This window comes from Hyperoodon ampullatus (assembly GCF_949752795.1).
Source record: "Hyperoodon ampullatus genome assembly, chromosome: 10".
NCBI classification, from domain to species: domain Eukaryota; kingdom Metazoa; phylum Chordata; class Mammalia; order Artiodactyla; family Ziphiidae; genus Hyperoodon; species Hyperoodon ampullatus.
In genome coordinates, this window is record NC_136923.1 from 49,776,867 (window position 1) to 49,795,543 (window position 18,677).

The 18,677-nt window shown below is 47.4% G+C and overlaps 1 protein-coding gene across 1 annotated transcript in view; it reads right to left on the minus strand.

The window, feature by feature from the left end:
• The window catches only part of TRANK1 (tetratricopeptide repeat and ankyrin repeat containing 1), a gene marked incomplete at its 3' end in the record, with an annotated part of 66,841 nt that overhangs the window by 1,652 nt on the left and 46,512 nt on the right, over positions 1-18,677 (minus strand). The window contains exons 16-21 of the mRNA XM_079712398.1: positions 18,269-18,425; positions 15,563-15,651; positions 13,143-13,246; positions 12,902-13,034; positions 6,592-6,737; positions 454-3,503 (exon numbers count right to left, since the gene is read on the minus strand). Coding sequence (XP_079568524.1) covers positions 454-3,503; positions 6,592-6,737; positions 12,902-13,034; positions 13,143-13,246; positions 15,563-15,651; positions 18,269-18,425 — 3,679 coding nt within the window. The remainder of the gene's footprint in view (positions 1-453; positions 3,504-6,591; positions 6,738-12,901; positions 13,035-13,142; positions 13,247-15,562; positions 15,652-18,268; positions 18,426-18,677) is intronic.

Sequence of the window (18,677 nt, forward strand, 5' to 3'; positions counted from 1 at the left end):
GGCTCACACTGGGTATGGTGTGAGGACCCTCCTAAAAGGAAGAGACCAGCTACACACCTCTAGATCTTAGTCAAGGGTTCAGCACATAGTAGGTGCTCAAGAAACGATCACTGAATGAATGAATCAGGGGACGCTTAAAGAGTTTCCTCAGACTTGAAACATTCCCCCTCTATCCTCTACATAGAATTGGTTAGCAAACACTTTTCTTGTCTGTTGTGCCAGGGGAAACCATCCTGACCCAAGATGATGACACATCGTTAACTGTGGGAGGGATGGTCCAAACAATGGGGCTTTGCTGTAACTGGAGAACGCATGGTCCTCACTTGTATTTCTGCTAATGCCAAGATTCCATCATCCCCAGGTCAGACATCACTACAAAGGACTGGAGTCGGACATGTGTTCTCAAAGCCCGGGTTCTGACACCATCTGCACCCCACTTCTGAGGGCCCTTACCGCCAGCCCAGGCCTTCCGCCTGTAGAGGTCCTCCACCATGTCCGAGACCTTCTTGAGGTTCTCCTGGACCTTCCTCTGCAACATGTGGCTGTGCTCTTTGGAGCCCAGGTGGCTGCCGACCCACACGTTCTGCTCCATGTTCTGCACCACCAGCTTGCCTTCATCAATAGCGGGGTCCACCTTCTTGTGGAAAAAGTCTGAGTACTTCTGGTAGGCCGCTTGCTGCCTCTGGTGGCTTTGCAGGCGGATGTGCTGCTCGTAAGACTCATTGCTCCTCTCCCGACCTTGCTCGTCTTCCAGCTCGGCCCCGGAAAGGGCCACAGCCTCAGGAGCCGCTCCCTCAAATGCCTGATCAGGGCTGAAATAGTTCTCGGGCCCGCGGGTGAACTTCACCCCACACAGGTCGCACTGGGTCCTGTCCACATCGGCCTTTTTGAAGCTCCCAGCCCCGGGTTCCCTGCCCTCCTCCCTGAAGTGCTCGGCCTGGGCCCCCACCCTCCTCATCCAGCTGATGCACAGGGACACCACCAGGTACGCCCTCCGCAGCTTCCGCTGGATGAAGGCCTTCCGCTGCTTCTGCGACAGGATGGTGGCAAGGAGGTGGTCCCGGTCTTCCAAGGCCAGCTCCTCCATCTCGTCCTGACCAACCTCGCACTCGGGTTCGACAAAGCAGCCCATGGGGTCCACGGAGAACAGGCGGTTCAGTCTGACCTCCTCGTGGTAGAGGCCTCGGACCGTGGTCCCTTTGGTGTGCCCGCTGTCCCACTGCCAGTGGCAGTCCATCAGGTACTCTTCATCCCGCTCAAAGAGCAGGTCCTGCAGCGCCTCCGCCACAGATTTCACGTTGACCGCCAGCTGCACCCGCTTCACCACTCTGAGGAGCCTCTCGGGGACCTGGCCTGGGAAGTCCATGCTCATCAGCTGCAGCCTGGCCTCGATCTCCTGGAAGTGGCTTGACAGAAGAGGCTTGCATGACGGCTGCAGCAGCCCCTCAGTGTTCACGAGCATCACCAAGCACAGCACCAGGGTCCGCTCCGCCTCCCCGGATACCACGTAGTCAATTTCACTGAAGGCATCGAGCAGGACATTGAAGTTCTCGTTCTCGCGGCCGCAGAGCACCTTGACGAGGTAGGACAGGTGGAACCGGAAATCCTGAATGGCTCTGGTCATGTCCTTGGGTCTGTATTCCTGAATGATGGCGAACACATCCCCAGGCTCCCGGTCCTTCTTGCTGAACAGGAACTCCCAGTAGTGCAACAGCGCGATGTAGCTCTTGGGGAGGCACAGGATGGCGTTCTTCCAGAGGCGGGCCAGGACCGCCCCGCAGTGGATGAACTGGAGCTCCAGCAGGGCCACCGTGTTCCCAATGCTGGGGATGAGTGGCTCTTTGCACCTCTTGACAAGGACGTTCATGAAACGGAAAAAGCGCCTCTTGTAGTCTTCTGGGTTCCTGCACACGTAGAACTGGTGGATGGAATCCTCCAGCAGCCGGATGAAGCACAGGTGGGTCTTCTCCACGCTCTCCTCATCCTTGTTGGGTGTCAGCATGCCAAATTTCCCTTCTATTCCTTTCATCCTGCTGCCTCTCCCCCTGCCCCTTTCCTCTTTTTCAGCCTGGAGGGCTTTGAGTTCCTGGTTGTAGCGGTCCTCCTCCTGGTGGAGCAGCTTTTCAAGCTCATCAGGGTAGCTAGAAGAGAGAAGGAAAGCCTGCATGGCGCTCAGCCACAGGTCCGTGGACTCCCGGCGGCTTTGAGCCCTTTCGTTTTGAAATAGGACATGGATGTACTCTTTCAGAGCAGACCTGTAGGACCGGAAGGATCTGTAAAGTGGTTTCAGGACTTCTTTGCATGCCATGGGGTTTTCTGACAATACTCTCTGATGGAAATGCTTAGGGAAGAGGACATTCAGCAGGGATTTGCAAAGGCCATATTTATCCGGAGACAAAATATAATCGATTTCTTCAAGTTCTTCAGCTAAGACTTTAGGGAATACTTTTTTGGCTTCCAAAAGCAATCCATTGATTGCCACCAGGTGTATTTTTGTCTGAACCAAACACTTGGCCTCATGACGCCGCAAAGGCTTGTGGAAATCTTCACAGTGTCCATCCTCGCATTTTAAGCCCACGATAAACTTCGTGCAGACGCCCAGGTAGGTCTTCCCAAGCAGGCTCTGTGTGATCTGACACAGCCTGCTCAGAAGGTGTTTGTTTAAGGCTAATTTCACCTGGTCCGTCATTATCAAGAAATGCTCTTTCGTTTTCTTCTCTCTCAAGTTCAAATCCAGGTCAGAAATGATTCTTGATATGGGTCCGGGGTTGTTTTGAGCTATCTGGCAGTACTTGGCATCCACCTGCGAAATCCCAAAAAACTCAAAGCAAGACTTGACCATCTCCTTCTCAGCGTTGTTGGTCACTCTTCTGAGGGCCCTGACCAGACCGAGAAGGACCTCCAGGCCCGCTGGAGCCAGGGCCAGGACATCTTCGGGCTGGGCCTCACAGTGGCTGGCGGCTTCGTAGAGTGCCTCCACTGCCCCTGCTGAGTGGTTGAGGGTGTCAAACCTCAGGAAGGCGTCCTTGAGCTTTGGAAAGTCTCTCAGGATCACCCCCTGCAGGAAGTGGGCCTCGGCAATGCCGGATGCCTGATTGGTCTGATGGCAGAGGTCCAGGGCTTCTCTGAGGATGGCCTTGGTGTGGTCGACATCGGAATCCCTGGCCACATTGAGGCGGGCGGCCGCCAGCAGACATGAGGCCTGGAAGTCCTTGTCGGCGGTGAGCCTGGCAGCCTCTAAGAGGCAGCCATGTTGCTTCATCAGCAGGGCGGCCTCTTCCCTCCGACCTTCCCTGTTGAGCAGGTCGGCAGCCTCTGCAAGCCGCTTCCGAGACTTCAGGAACACCAGCTGGTCTTCCGTGTCGAGCTTCGAGAGCACAGTCATCATCTCCTTCATCTTATTCGCGCTCAGGTACTTGGCTGCAGCTTCCAAGTAAAACTGGCTGGCTGAATAGGAGAGCTTGGAAATGGGATGGGTCTTGGCCCTTAGCATTTCTTCATACCTGCAATGACAGACAGACATCACCAATGTCAACTCAGTATCACCCAACAGAAACTTTACAAAATGCAGCACAGAACAACTTATCATAAAATGACCACTTGTAGATAGGACCTGCAGAATAGGACCTAAAGTTATCCAGCATCTTTATCAAGGTTTCATTTTACACTGTTAAAATTAATTCTTTATTCCTTGAAGGAACCAAGCAATAGTATGCTTAATTAATGAAATATAGTGGCGTTGCAGAAAAAGAAAAAATACTAAAAAAAAGAACAAAAAAGAAACACACACACAAAAGAACAAACCCCTCCCAAAAGCCAAAAAAAGAGTAAAAATAAAAAACAACAACAAAAATAAATAAACAAAAAAGAAAAAAAGAAATATAGTGGAGTTGCAACCTAGGCAAGTGACAATTACGCTGGAAAGTCAATCTGTAAGGCAGAAATTATGCATAGCCAAAATCATCCTTGAAAAAAATCCCTTAAACTTGCATAAAAGCTTGCTAATCACTTTGGGTACACAACCCTGTTGAGTCTGATACCTGATTAATGAGGAAGAGTGGAGATGGGGGCTGCAGACACACCAGCCATTACATCAATCTTCCTCTTATTAACCAACGTGTGACTTTTCTCTTTTGCCAGGAATGTATGCGGTTGAGTTAGTGTGAGATGAATGAAGCCCCGAAGTCCCCAAAGTCAAGCTCCTCTTGACTCTGCTGATCAAAGTGAGTATACCCCACATACGAATTTTCAAGGCACTGGGCCAATCCAATGAAACATGCTTACTTTTGAACTCTCACAGGAGACAAAACACATTTCCTCACAATCAGAGAGGTGCCCAGGGACCTCCTGCTGCCCCAGGGTCATCCCACAAATATCAGATCCCTTCGTATAACAGGCCCTCTGTGAAGGGGTGTAACTGAGGATGAGCCTCTCTTGTGAGCTTTGGCTGATGGAGTAGGGGGTATTTACAGCAAGTTTAAAAATTTTGGGGGACCTCCCTGGTGCTCCAGTGGTTAAGACTCCATGCTTCCACTGCAGGGGGCCTGGGTTCGATGTCTGGTCAGAGAACTAAGATTCCTCATGTCACGTGGTGTGGCCAAAGGAAAAAAAATTCTTAAACTAAGAAAATTTTCTTAGGTATTTTCTTTTCAAATCTAAAATGTCCTCATTACATTTTGAGTCAGGCCAGTTAGCAACTGAATTCTACACACATTATGTAGAGCATTCAAAAGACACTCAGAAAAATCAAGTGTGAGGCTCCAATTAATCCTGACGACATTAGATCTCAACTCAACATATCATTAAAAAGAGTCAGTTGAATACCTCAGGAAAGCTGATAAAGATAAACAAAATTATGAGAGACCCCAAAAAAATGTTTCTGGGGAAAATCTATGATTATTCAATGCTCTCCTGGAAAAGTGAGAACAGATTAACTAAATAATTGAACTAAATAAAACCCTCTCAGGTGGTCTTGTCATATGGACTCACAAGGGAATTGGCCTGGTTGATTACTCAGCGTACAGAGCGCCCAATCAATGTCACAGGGGGCACCCTGTTATGGATGACAATTTGTGTCCCTTAAAATTCATATGTTGAAGCCCTAACCCTTAGTGTGGTTGTAATTGGAGATGAGGCCTCTAAGGGAGTAATTAAGGTTAAATGAGGTCATAAGGGTGGAGCCTTGATCTAATAGGATTAGTGTCCTTATAAGAAGAGACACCAGGGAATTCCCTGGCAGTCCAGTGGTTAGGAATCTGTGCTTTCACTGCCGAGGCCCGGGTTCAATCCCTGGTCGGGGAACTAAGATCTCACAAGCCGCGCAGTGTGGCCAAACAAGAAAAAAGAAAAGTAAAAACAAAAAAAGAAGAGACACCAGAGAGGGAGCTCTCTGTCGCCCACAATCTCTCTCTCCCTCCATGCTTAAACACCAGGGGAAGTCCACATGAGGACACAGCAAGAAGGCAGCTGTCTGCAAGCCAGGAAGAGAGCTCCCACCAGTAATCCAATTGACTAGAGCCTTGATAGTGGACTTCTAACCTCCAAAACTGTGAGAAAATAAATTTCTGTTGTTTAAGCCACCCGATCTATGGCATTTTACTATGGCAGCCTGAGCTGACTAATACATACACACTGTGTATATCTTCCACATAATGGAACCAAAGATCTGGATAAAGGAATATGCTCAATTACCAACCTTGGCACTAGACACCTTCTTTTCCATTTCCAAAAATAAAACTCAATTTCTTTATCTAGGTGTTGGTTACACAAGTGTATTTACCTTGTGAAAATTACATGCTTTTAAAAAATATATGATATACTTTAATAAATGCTAACTTTAATATAAAGTTCGAACACCTGATCAATCATGTTCATTTTGTCACATGTATAATTTGGTAGAAAGCAAAGAAAATACAGAACTAAGCCACAGCCTACTTTTCCAGGAGCTGTTGAGCAGAAATACAGAACAGCAGACTCTGCAATTCTAGCTGTTACACTCCACCAGGAAGACCTCCAACAGGCATCAACCACATGCTGTTTCTAGATTCCTTGTCATCCATTAACCCCACCCATCTGCACTTCACCTTTGGCATATCAGTTAGGCTGAAGGCTCAAGGAGGCTCTACTGGGTCATGTATGAAACTTGTGTGTCCTACAACTGAGGGCATGTGTATATACATATCATACATATCATACACATATGTATCAGGGCCTGGCTGGGCATCTGCCAGTAAATCACGATGAAGCAGAATCCTGACCGCCCACTAGTGCTCTGACCTCTATCCATCCACACATCAGTGAAATCGTCAACTCAGCAGGTAAAGGTGGAGAGGACAGAACTATCAGTAAGCACGAAATTGCTGGGCATGTTATAGACACTCGTAACGCATCCTTCATCTTCTTGTGCCCCTTCTCCTCATGACGCTGTATTCAAGGAGTTCTTGACTCAGCACGGAGGCCACCACCCAAGTGGAAGGAGGGTGACGGGGTCAAGTCACTTCAGAAGAGCAAGACAATACCTCCTCAAGGAGCAACAGGAGGGCAGGGCTTGGGGGGATGTGGGGGAGAAAGGAAGAGAATAAAACCACTTACTTTTCCACTGCCACAGCAGCTTCTTCAAAAAGTTCCTCTTGGCAGTACATTTTGAGGGCTAGATCAAATTCCTGAATCTGCTCAAAGCACCTGAAAGCATCTTTGTAGCACTGGCTTCGCTTATAGAAGGAGGCAGCATCTCTTATCTAGGACAGAGTAAAATTTTACTCAGAGTATTTATAATATAACTTTTCATCTTCAAAGTAAACCAACACCATGAATAATAAAGAGGATGTTCCTATGTCTGTGGTTTATTAGAATCTAGTGAAAAACACTAAAACATAGGTAATTTAGGAAAACTACTGCTTTATAGGGAGAAAAATAAAGTGAAATCCCAACCTCACCATACACAAATGGAAGCTCCAGATGGGTTAAGGGTCTAAATGAGAAAGCTATTGGTGGAGAATGTATGAGAATATCTTTGTGACCTTGAGGTAAAGAAAGTCTTCAACAAAACTCAAAACACATGAACTTTGGGGGAGAAATTGATGGATTTGATTACAGTTGACCCTTGAACAACACAGGTTTGACCTGCACGGGTCCACTTACGCAAGGATTTTTTTTCGATAATAAATACTACAGTGTGACATGGTCTGCAGTTGGTTGAATTCCTGATATGAAACCAAGGATACAGAGGAACCTCGGCTATGGAGGGACAACTATAAGTTATATGTGGATTTTCAGCTGCACGAAGGGCCAGTGCCCCAACACCCGCACTGTTCAAGGGTCAGCTATACATCAAAACTGTTCAACAAAGAGCACATCAATTAAAGTTAACAGAGAGAAGACAAACATTAACATCTAGCCCAGCACTGTCAGACAGAGCCTTCTGTGAAGATGGAAATGTTCTGTATCTATCTATCCAATATGGTAGCCACTAGCCACGTGTGAACAGTGAGCACAGGAAATGTGTGGATAGTGTAACCGACGAACTGTATTTTTGATTTCATTTAATTAATGTTAATATAAATTGCCACATGTGGCCACTGGCTACTGTACTAGAGTGGGCAGGTCTAGAACATAAAATGGATTCCTGCAAACACACGAAAAAGACTTTCCAGAAAATTAGGCAAAGGGTATGAACTGGCAGTTTGCAGTGGGGGGAACTTAAATGACTAACAAATAAATGAAGATGCTCAACCTTGCTAATAACCAGAGAAATGTAAATTAAAGCCACAGTGAGATACATCCATGAGGTCTGCAAAAATTAGAAAATCAGAACCCTCTGAATGTGGTCATGGATATGGGGCACAAGGTCCCCTCATGCACGGAGTGGTACAGCTGCTCTGGAAAGCAAAGTGGCTTTCTACTTTCACTTGGTGAAATTAAACACATGCACCCCCTGGGGTCAGCAAAACCACTCCTAGCAGTTCACAGCACTGGAAGGGGATGCGCTGTGTCATAGTACTTGTGTGTGGCAGCTGGGAGTTGGTGGCGACTCGGATGTTCACCACTAGGAAAATGGGTAAGTCAAACGCAGTGGATGCCCATTCTGGAACACGAACAGTGGTCAGAAACCTGGCCGGACCTTAACACCATAGCAGAGGGTGGAAAAAGTAGCAAACAGAACAAGATGCTATTTAGATAAGCTTGAAACAAATATGTACAGAGAATACAATACTATTTATTCTTCAGTTATGCACGTGGATGGGGACATATATTAACTGCATTGGAATGGTAGCCAACGAGAAGAGAATGGAAATGGCTATGAGGAGGAAGAGGATGAAGAATATAAAACGATGGTGGGTTTGCGTGAACAGAAGAGTATATTGCACTCCTCTTCCTCTCACGTTTCCTGCCCAGCTTATCAGTTAATCGCATTGGCTTGGCTCTCCCAACATTTCCCAGACAGGACTCCTTCCTAGCCCCTCCACCACCATGGAGGCAATCCAAGCCATAGCATCTCAGCCTAAGCCACTGTTCACCCCTCCTAACTGGCCTTTCTGCTTCTACTTTTGCTGCCTACAGAGCTCTCCACAGAGCATCCCAATAATTCGTTTCATGTCACCCCTCCAGTCAAAACCTTCCACTGGCTCCCCCTCAGCCCGGAACAAATCCAGTCCCTACCATGGACCACAAGGTCCTACCTGATTTGTTCCTGCCACACTCTCTGGCTCATTTTACCCGTTCGACCCCACTCACTCTGCTTTGGCCAAACTGGCTTCCTTGCTGTTTTTCAAACTCGCCCATACGCTCCCACCTTGGGGGCTTTTATCTGCAGTGTCCTCCGGAGGCAGCTGTTCTCATGGTCTCCCTGCAGAAGTCAGCTCCCTGACCCCGCCTACACCTAAAGCAGCAACGCTTGACACCGTCTCTCCCCTCCCCCAGCCCTCATCCCCGCTGACATCTTCTGTACTATTGGCTCTGTCACCTCTCTCCCACACTAGAAAGGAAAACTACAAAGGCAGAGGCTCCTGCTCTGCTGCCTGTTGGTTGCCACGCGCCCACAGTGCCTGGTACACACTGGGGGGGCAGCGTGGGGGCTACCTATTTGTTGAATATTTCATTTCCTAACTAGACTGGCTGCACCTGACATCCAGAGAGAAAACAGAATCAAAATGGAACAAAACAAAATGCATAAGCCAGACTCTCTAATAAATCTCAGCTGCGTTTTATTTAACAAGACAAGCTACACGAACTGCCAAAATACGAACAAGATCCAGGTGTGAGGTTCTTCTATGTCCAGAGACCTCACAGACCAGGGAGCTACTAGACCCATTTTGCCACATCAATCAGACCCCATAACCATAACCCCTAGCCACCTTTACCTCTCCTTGACAAGGCTGACTACTCAGAAGAAAACCCCCAGGGTGAACGCAGGCCCCCTTAGGTGCAAGTGTGCACCCAACTGGGTCGAGAGAGAGGAGGGCTGGCTCTAAGCAGGCCCCCTGCCTGGGTCTCTGGGCTCCTGCCGCCCAGAGCAAGGGCCCTGAGAGGTTTCCAGGGAAACCAGTGTTGACCTCTGGAGAGGCAGGAAGCAGGCAAGGCAGAGGAATCCCTGAAAGGAAACCTTCTGCTCCCACAGCCACTTCACAAACCCTTCTCCCCAGGGTCAGCACACATCTGGGGACTGTGAACAGGGAGGCGGTGTGGCCTAAGGATTTTGCAAAGGGTGGTCAACTTGAATCATACTGGCTAGTTTGGTGGGATGACCACAAGAGGTCTGATGCTGTCTGAGGGTTGAATATCCTGCCAGGGAGGGGCCTGAGCAAAGAAAGGGACCAGACTCTTCCCTAGCTGGGGCTCAGAGCTACTGGAATGTGCTGGCGAGAGAAGGCGGAAGGAGCTGGCACCGGTGGTCAACCCTGGGGATGTGAGGAAGGCCGGCAGCCTGTGTCTCCAGGACCAGGGAGGCCTCCATATCCTGAAGGCACTGAGGTCCTGGAGAAGGGAACGCGGGCCGGACATCTGGCCTGCTGGGCCCCACCCCGCTTTCAGAGGTGGAGCTCAGTGGGCCTCGGGGAGGCAAGGTGAGCAGACAAGGAAGGGGGCTCTGGCTCAGCCGGGATGGGCGCTGTCAGGCAAAGAGGGAAAAGCAACAGGTTCAGCCCTGTCCCCTGTCGCTGTCACTGCTTAGGGCCCAAGGGGGTGCCTTGGAGATGGAGGCCGGGGGACAAAGGAACATGGAGAGTTCAGAAACCATTTTAGTTCCCGGAATCTTATGACCCAAACTTCCTTCCCACGCTGAAATCCCCATTCCACCCCCTTCTTCCACATGCTAACTAGTCACATCCCATACTAAACATGGGGCACGGAGGGCAGCCTTGGGACGGCCTTATCTTCTCTGACACTGACTTGGGGCCACATTTCAAACTTCCCAGGAAGTCCCACTCCCACCCAGCCCAATGCCCAGGATGCTCTGAGGGTCCAGGAGTTCCTCCAGTTCATATACAGACATGAACAACCCCCTCCCTACTGGATGGTCATAACACCTGACGCAGGAGGAAATGCAGCAGCTGCAGCCAGGAACCCTATAGCAGTGCCCGTGGTGAGGACTAGATGGTTTGACGTCCAACCCACCATAACGGATATGGTAAAAATGAACTGCTTCGTATTATTTACGATAGCCAAGATATGGAAGCAACCTAAGTGTCCATCAGCAGAGGAATGGATAAAGAAGATGTGGTACATATATACAAGGGAATACTACTCAGCCATTTGCAGTAACATGGATGGTGAGTACTGTGCTAAGTGAAAAAAGTCAGACAGAGAAAGACAAATACAGTATGATATCACTTGTATGTGGAATCTAAAAAATACAACAAACTAGTGAACAAAACATAAAAGGAGGAGACTCACAGATTTAGAGAACAAACTAGTGGTTACCAGTGGGGGGTAGGGGCAAGACAGAAGTAGAGGATTAAGAGGTACAAAGTATTAGGTAAAAAATAAGCTTCAAGGATAGGGGCTTCCCTGGTGGAGCAGTGGTTAAGAGTCCGCCTGCCAATGCAGGGGACAGGGGTTTGAGCCCTGGTCCGGGAGGATCCCACGTGCTGTGGAGCAAGTAAGCCTGTGTGCCACAACTACTGAGCCTGTGCTCTAGAGCCCTCGTGCCACAACTACTGAAGGCCAGGCGCCTAGAGCCTGTGCTCTGCAACAAGAGAAGCGACCACAATGAGAAGACTGTGCACTGCAACGAAGAGTAGCCCCCGCTCACTGCAACTAGAGAAAGCCCACGGGCAGCAACAAAGACCTAATGCAGCCAAAAATAAATTAATTAAACAAATAAATTTTAAAAAGTATATATATATATTTTTAAAAAGCTACAAGGGTATATTGTACAACATGGGGAATATAGCCAATATGTTATAATAACTATAAATGGAATATAACCTTTAGAAATTGTGAACCACTATACTGTACACCTGTAACTTACATATTACTATACATCAGCTATATTTCAATTAAAAATTTTTTAATTAAAATTTAAAAAATGAACTGCTTTATGTACAGCATTGTGACTGTAGTTAATAACAGTGTATTGTATATTTGAAAGTTGCTAACAAAGTAGATCTTTTAAAATTTTTATTTATTTTTGTTTTATTATTTTTTATCGAAGTATAGTTCACTTACAATATTATATTAGTTTCAGGTATACAACACAGTTATTTGATATTTGTACAGATTACACGCTATACAAATTTATTATAAAATACTGGCTATATTCCCTGTGCTGTACATTATATCCTGTACTTATTTATTTTACACCTGGCAGTTTGTACCTCTTAATCCTCTTCACTTATTTTGCCCCGACCTCCACTCCTCTCTGGGAACCACTGGTTTGTTCTCTGTATCAGTGAGTCTGCTCCTGTTTTGTCATCTTTGTTCATTTGTTTTATTTTTTAGATTCCACATGTAAATGAAAACGATCTTAAATGTTCTCATCACAAGAAAAAAGATCATCACTATGTGTGGTGACGGACATTAACTAAACTTACTGCGGTGATCATTTTGCAATTTATGTATATACTGAATCATTATGCTGTACAACTAAAACCAATTTGATATTATACATCAATTATATCTCAATAAAAAGAAGAAAAATGAATCACTAAGAAAATCATCACCTCTCGGATGTCACAGCAATGCCAAATTGCCATACAAATCTGTCTACTTTCCTCTTTGGAGTTTATCTTGTTGCGGATGATATGAGTCTGTGGCCTGTGCCAGCCTGCAGACCACACTGTGAGCCCTGTGCTCTGGACCAGCAACTCTGTCCACTAGCGCTTCTAGAACAATGGAAATGCTCTATCACAACATGCACTTGAGATGTGGCTAGTGAGACTGCGGAAGTGAATTTTTGACTTTATTACGTTTTAGTTAACCTAAATGTTTAATTAAGTAGCTACATGTGGCTAGTGGCTGCCAGATTGGTCAGTGCAGATCTAGAGTAATTGCTGGGACACAGAGAAACCACCATGTAACTGCCAGACCGTCCACCCAGGCTGACTCCAGACTGAACATGGAGAAAGAAAAGGCAGGAATATTCTAAAACCCATCTTCCCTTTGATGTGAACATTTGGCCTCCCTGTGGTTAATAACGGGTCGCAAACATTCACAGACATGGACATGGACACACACACACACACACACACACACACACACACACACACACACACACAGAGTCCCTGAAACCATCTAAATGTTTGAGCAGATGGAGGAAGAAGGGCCACCCACAGAGTTGACAGGGCCAACCTCTCCCTCTTGGGAGGACGGAAGCCCTTCCTGACACAGGCAGAGGGTGGGGGCCACCCTTCCATCTGCCCCACGGAGCCCAGTTCTCCTAGGAGCAGCTGTGGGCCAAACATACCTTTCCCAGCCTCTCGCATAGCTGGGCACACAGCTGGAACTCCTTGGCGTAGCTCAGACACTTAAGAGACAACTTTGGCTCCTTGCACTCCAGATACGTCTTGGCCAGTTCCAAATATTCCACCTGCTTTTCCCTGGGAAGGGGAAATAGAACAGAGTTTCCATGGAATATGATACCAGTAGATTGAACCGGCAGCTCTCTCTCATCAGAGCAAACCTGAAATGACCCTCGAGGCTCTTACTTGGGGCTGACTTTCTTGGATTTCATGTTCAGGGCGGTGCTGTGGGCCAGAGCCAGCTTCTCCTTTTCCAACGCACCTCCCTTTTGGAAACACTTGGCTGCAACCTGGAATAGACCAAAGGTTTCTGTTTCCTGCAAGGTCACGGAGGTGACACAGGAACAAGAGTTAAAGCATGCATTCCATGTTTGCACGGACAAAGCACTGGGTCTCACCCCAGCCAAATCCGAGAGGGAGGGGCAGGAAGGTGCTGAAACACTAAAGAAAACAGCCTCAATTGGGACTGACATATACACATTGCTACATATAAAATAGATAACTAATAAGGACCTACTGTATAGCACAGGGAACTCTACTCAATACTCTGTAATGGCCTATATGGGAAAAGAATCTAAAAAAGAGTGGATATATGTGTGTGTATAACTTACTATGCTGTGTGCCTGAAACTAACACAACACTGTACATCAATTATACTCCAATAAAAATTTTTTAAAAAGAAAAGAGAAAACAGCCCCAGAGGATAAAGCCTAATTGTGTTACCAGCTAACACTTTGGACTCAAAGCTTCCCTTTGGAAACACCTAGGAGCCATGGAAAAGGCACATCGGACATATTTTTACAGGTCACCATAATAACACCCTCATCTGATCTTCAATAGCCGCGTGAGATGTTTCATCCTTCCCAATGTATTTGGTAAAAACCTCAGGTCAAGGACATGGAGAAACTGGCCCAAGGTTGCCCAGTGGCTTTTCTGTGCTCAACATAGGTCTCCTCTAGTTGGTAACAACCAAGGCTAGTGGGCAGTGTTGGTGGAGCAGCAGCAATGCACCTATTATGGTAGAAACGGGGACAGAGATGGTGTCCCAACACATCCCAGAAGATGACTGACCAGATCCTTGGCACATGCAGACCTGTATGTAGCAAATAGAAGATGGGCAGACAAGTGTCCCAGGGGAGTCAGCCTGCTCCCTGCTCCCCACCAGCAGAAAGCTGCTGACATCATGTCTCCAAGTACGGACTACAGGGCAGAAAGTTCATGTTCTGCCCAGCATGTAGAGATTAGGCCTCAGTGTGGGCAAGAGAAGGATTAAGTGGCACTTACTGATAACACAGACAGGATGGCATCTCTGCCCCCGGGCTCTCTGTTCCAGCCTCCTCAGCCCCGTGGGCCTCCTTTCATTCCTGTGACATGCGAAATGCTCCTTTCTGCCACAGGGCCTTTGCACACACTCTTCCCTCTGAGTGAAATGCTCTTCCATCCCTCCTCTGCCTGCTTAACTTCATTTACCCTACAGGTCTCAGATCAAGGCTCCCACTCAAAGTAGCCTTCCCTGGCCACACCGTCTAGGACAGGCGGTTCTGGAGGCAGCTTATTCACACGTGACATCAGGAACCGCTGGCACTGTGAACTTTTCTGTACACCTGTCCTGCCCACTGTCACATCCCCATGACCTAAATGCAACGCTGGGCCCACAGCTCCACAGGATATACTGAATGAATGGATCTCAAGGGTTTCCACTTGTACGGTGGTTCTGAGACACTTACTGACATGCAGCCAAAAACAATAAACTTCCTGAGTCCCAAAGCCCTTTAGCGGAGTCAAAATAAAGTCAGGTGAGGAGGAGGCTTTTTATAACATTCTCATCTGTGCTACTCCCCTCAAAAGATTTTAGATTCAAACATTCAAAAGGTATCTTTCAAGGGATAAAGAATTGGAAATCCATGGGCAATATGTATAACACCAGCTGTGTTCTGAAGCGAGAAAGGGAAAGACTTTATACGTTTCTAATTTCATACCCACACCTGCTGCCCACACCTGCTGCCCACATTGTCCTGCTCGACCCCCTCTCTGAAAAAAAAAAATCTTGGTTTTATAACAACAGCCAGGTGTTTAGTATTCCTTGCCAATTACAACAAGGACGGGCAGTGAATACAGTGCAGGACTCAGTCACCTTCTGCAGCTGCATATTTATGGAAACACTATCCCGACACGACTAAACACACAACAGTGCAAACTGTTTTCTCCTCCCTTACACCTGATTGCAGGGGTGACCACAGGCCTTCACCCCTCTCTGTATCCATCCTAGCCCCCTTAGGGAGCAACTCTGCAGCTTCCCCCATCGGGAGTGCAGCCTGTTCCCCATCCCTCCCAATAGAAGGATTCCTCAGCGGGCAGAGGCCAGGACCCTTCCTCTTCCTATGATCACACGCTGGCACTTGGCCAAAAGGAAGGCTTGTCATGACCGCATGGGGGTGGTGGGGAGCAGTGGGGTGCATGGCGGGTGACCTGATGTCACAGAAGGGGCAGCAGCACAAGTACCATGACCCCGCACCCCGCCCCATCCTGGTGACAAATGCAGTGATGAGAAACCTGCTGGTGAGGCTTGACGAGGCCACAGGTCACCCACACCTCTCTCTCCTTACCTTCCAGCACTGGTGTTTAGCATAGTAATCTCCTTGGGTGATCCACTCCGCAGGGGTTGAGGTTTTAACAAACATGCTATCATCGAGGTCTAAAATGAAAGAGAAATGTGGGTTTGCTTCTCTGGGGATCCCTTCACTGAAACCTGTTGTTATGGGCTCTATTTTGTTCCCCTACACCCAGAATGTCAAGTGTTGAAGTCCTAACCCCCAGTTGCTCGGAATGTGACTGTATTTGGAGACAAGGGTCTTTAAAGAGGTGATTAAGGTAAAATGAGGTCATATGGGTGGGCCCTGATCCAATGTGACTGGCATCCTTATAAGAAGAGGAGATTAACACATATGAAGAGACACAGGGGGCTGACACAGAGAAAAGGCCATCTACAGCTAAGGAGAGAGGCCTCAGAAGAAATCAAACCACTGACAGCTTTATTGATCTTAGACTTCTAGGCTCCAGAACTGAGACAATAATTTCTGTTGTGTAAGCCACCCAGTCTGTGGTATTTGTTATGGTGGCCTGAGCAAACGAACACACCTATGTTGTCTGTCTAGCGTTCACGTAAGGTAGAGTGTAGCTTACCAAGCCAGGTTGTGGTGGGTTTTGGGAGAAGGAGGTGGAGGTAAGAAAAGATGCTGTTTGATTTTTGAACTTTGGTCTGCCTTCCTTTCCTAGAGATACGAATTAGAAGACAGACAGCAATTTCCAGTTCCTCCTTGAAAACCCAAAGCCATGTAGCTCTTGGCAAACTCCCATGCCGGGGCCTTAGCAAGGGAAAAGGTGATAGGATGTGACAGTATTTCCAAATGTGCAGACTTTGCCCTCATCACAGCAAGCGATCTGACACATTCTGATTGGTGGACGTTGACTACTGCCACCACCTGCTATTGGTTCCGTCAGCCTCAGCAGCTGGCGGTGACTGTGCTGGCCCTCCTTGCCGAGGACCCCCGAGCACCACCAGCGGTGCTGGGGGTGGGGGCGGAGGCGACACTCTCTGGGGATTCTGAGCCACAGCTTCATGAAACACACGAAAGGCTGAATATCAGGACGACGCGGAAGCCAAATCTGAGCTGGAAAGGTCAGAGTCCCCTCAGCCAACAGATGTCAACCAGAGGGGCCAGGCAGACAGGCCAGCTTTGTTTAGGTGGTGCAAAAACACACGCCAATCCTTGTAGCCCTCCGCGCGCACTGTGTGCAAAGCTGACTTTGCAGCATCTTGTTCTGGTGCTGTGTGCACTGTGAGTGTCCAGGTGACATCTTATTCCCACAGCAAAGTCCCACACAGTATCTCTGTGTCCGGCCGGTGACCTCTACTGGTGCCGCGTTCAAGAGACCCCCAAATGCAAAGTCACCACACTCATCCCCAGCTCCCCAGAACAGTGAGAACAGATGCCCTCAAAGACTTTACTACGTGCAACTCGTAACTCACAATTAAGACGGGACTTTTTCTTGCATTCTTAATGCAAACAAGAGATAATATTAATTGTAATCCTTTTTCATTTTGAATTTTTAAATTAAAAAAAAATCGTCAATCTTGATCTCTTATAATAGGTTGCCAGAACATATTGTGAGAATAAAAGGACTCGGAGCTGCGGGGAGGAATAAGAACCACCACAGTAGGCCAACGCGCTCGTTTTCCTTTTAGTAGAGGAAGTGGAGGCCCAGGGGGAGAAAGTGGTAGCTGAATTAAGTCCCATGGCAGCACAGGTGGAAAGTTCTAATGAGAAGCCAGGTTAACCCCAAGCCTTAGACTTTTCACATTACAGCACCACAGTCAGGTCCCAGGAATAGAGCTTCTAATCCTGGTCCCCAACTGAGCCACTGGCTGTAACCAGAAACAGTCTCCATAAAACTGGCTGGAAAATGCTCAGGAAACCAACAAATCTCTCTGCAGCCACAGAGCCGTGGGCTTTCCCCCAACTTTGGAGAAATTCACCATGGCCTGGAGCAGCCAACTCAACAGCTAACCCCCAAGAAACAGAACACTTTTCTCCTTCGTGAGGGCTGATTATTTATCTCCCAGTTATCCCATCAGGAGACCTTCATTCCATTTTTTAATTTGCTAGCCTTTGTAAATTATAAAAAACGATACATAATGATGTTGGTTTTCTTTTTTAAAACACTGCAAACAGCACAAAAATGGTGAAAAGTTAAAAAGAGGTCCACATCTAGTTAACAACCTCACACTCACTGGTCCCAGCACCAGAGGAGCCACTGCAGACACTTTCACCTTCATGGACACGTAAGTCATTTTTAGTTTCTTATCATTACAAACAGGGCTGTAATGAGTGCTCTTGTGCATGTTATCTTAGAGATTTTATAAAAGAGTATCTCTGGATAGATCCTTATAAGTAGAATTACTGGGTCAAAAGGTATGTGCATTTTTTATTTTGATAGATATTGCCAAACAGCTGTCCAAAAGCCCACAGTTAATTTGTATTCTCCCAACAAAGCCTATTTTGTCTATTCTTTGCCCATGATCCTTACCTTTTAGGACAAATAAAAGTTCTTCCCTGAAGGAGTTAACCCTCCCAATCTCATGACAACTTCAGTCTCCCACACACTTTAGCAATAAATAGGAACACTCATTTCTCAGAAGAATGTGGAAAGAAAGTGCTTTCCAAAAACTATACCCTTTACCCTTGGCCATAGAGCAGCTGAGAGTAACATGCTTTCTGTCCAACAGCCAGAATAGTTTAATGGGCGCTTACCTTTATTTTCATCCATTTTCACGACTTCGACAAAATTCCTTTTCATGAAATATTTGAAAGCAGGAGCCCGCTTCTCTGGGTTTTCGTCAAAGATCCAGAGGTTGACCCGAGCCCGGGTGATGGCCGTGTAGAGCTGCTTCAGCTCCCCGTTCAGGAGCTAAAGACAAGATCAGGACAAAGGCGTGAGCCTTCAGGCTACAATACAACGTGTCTCACTTCAACGGGCTTATTCTGATTTTGGAGAAATATTCAAAAAGTAAGTTTTATGAAGCATAGCCCAGGCCTGAGCAGGACGTGGGGAGTCCACTGCGGCTGCAGCACAGGGAAGCGAACTCTAGCAGGGGGGGGCAGTGTTAGTACAGGCCCACCCTTGAATCTGCTGTACTTGTCCACTTTGAAATAATTATAG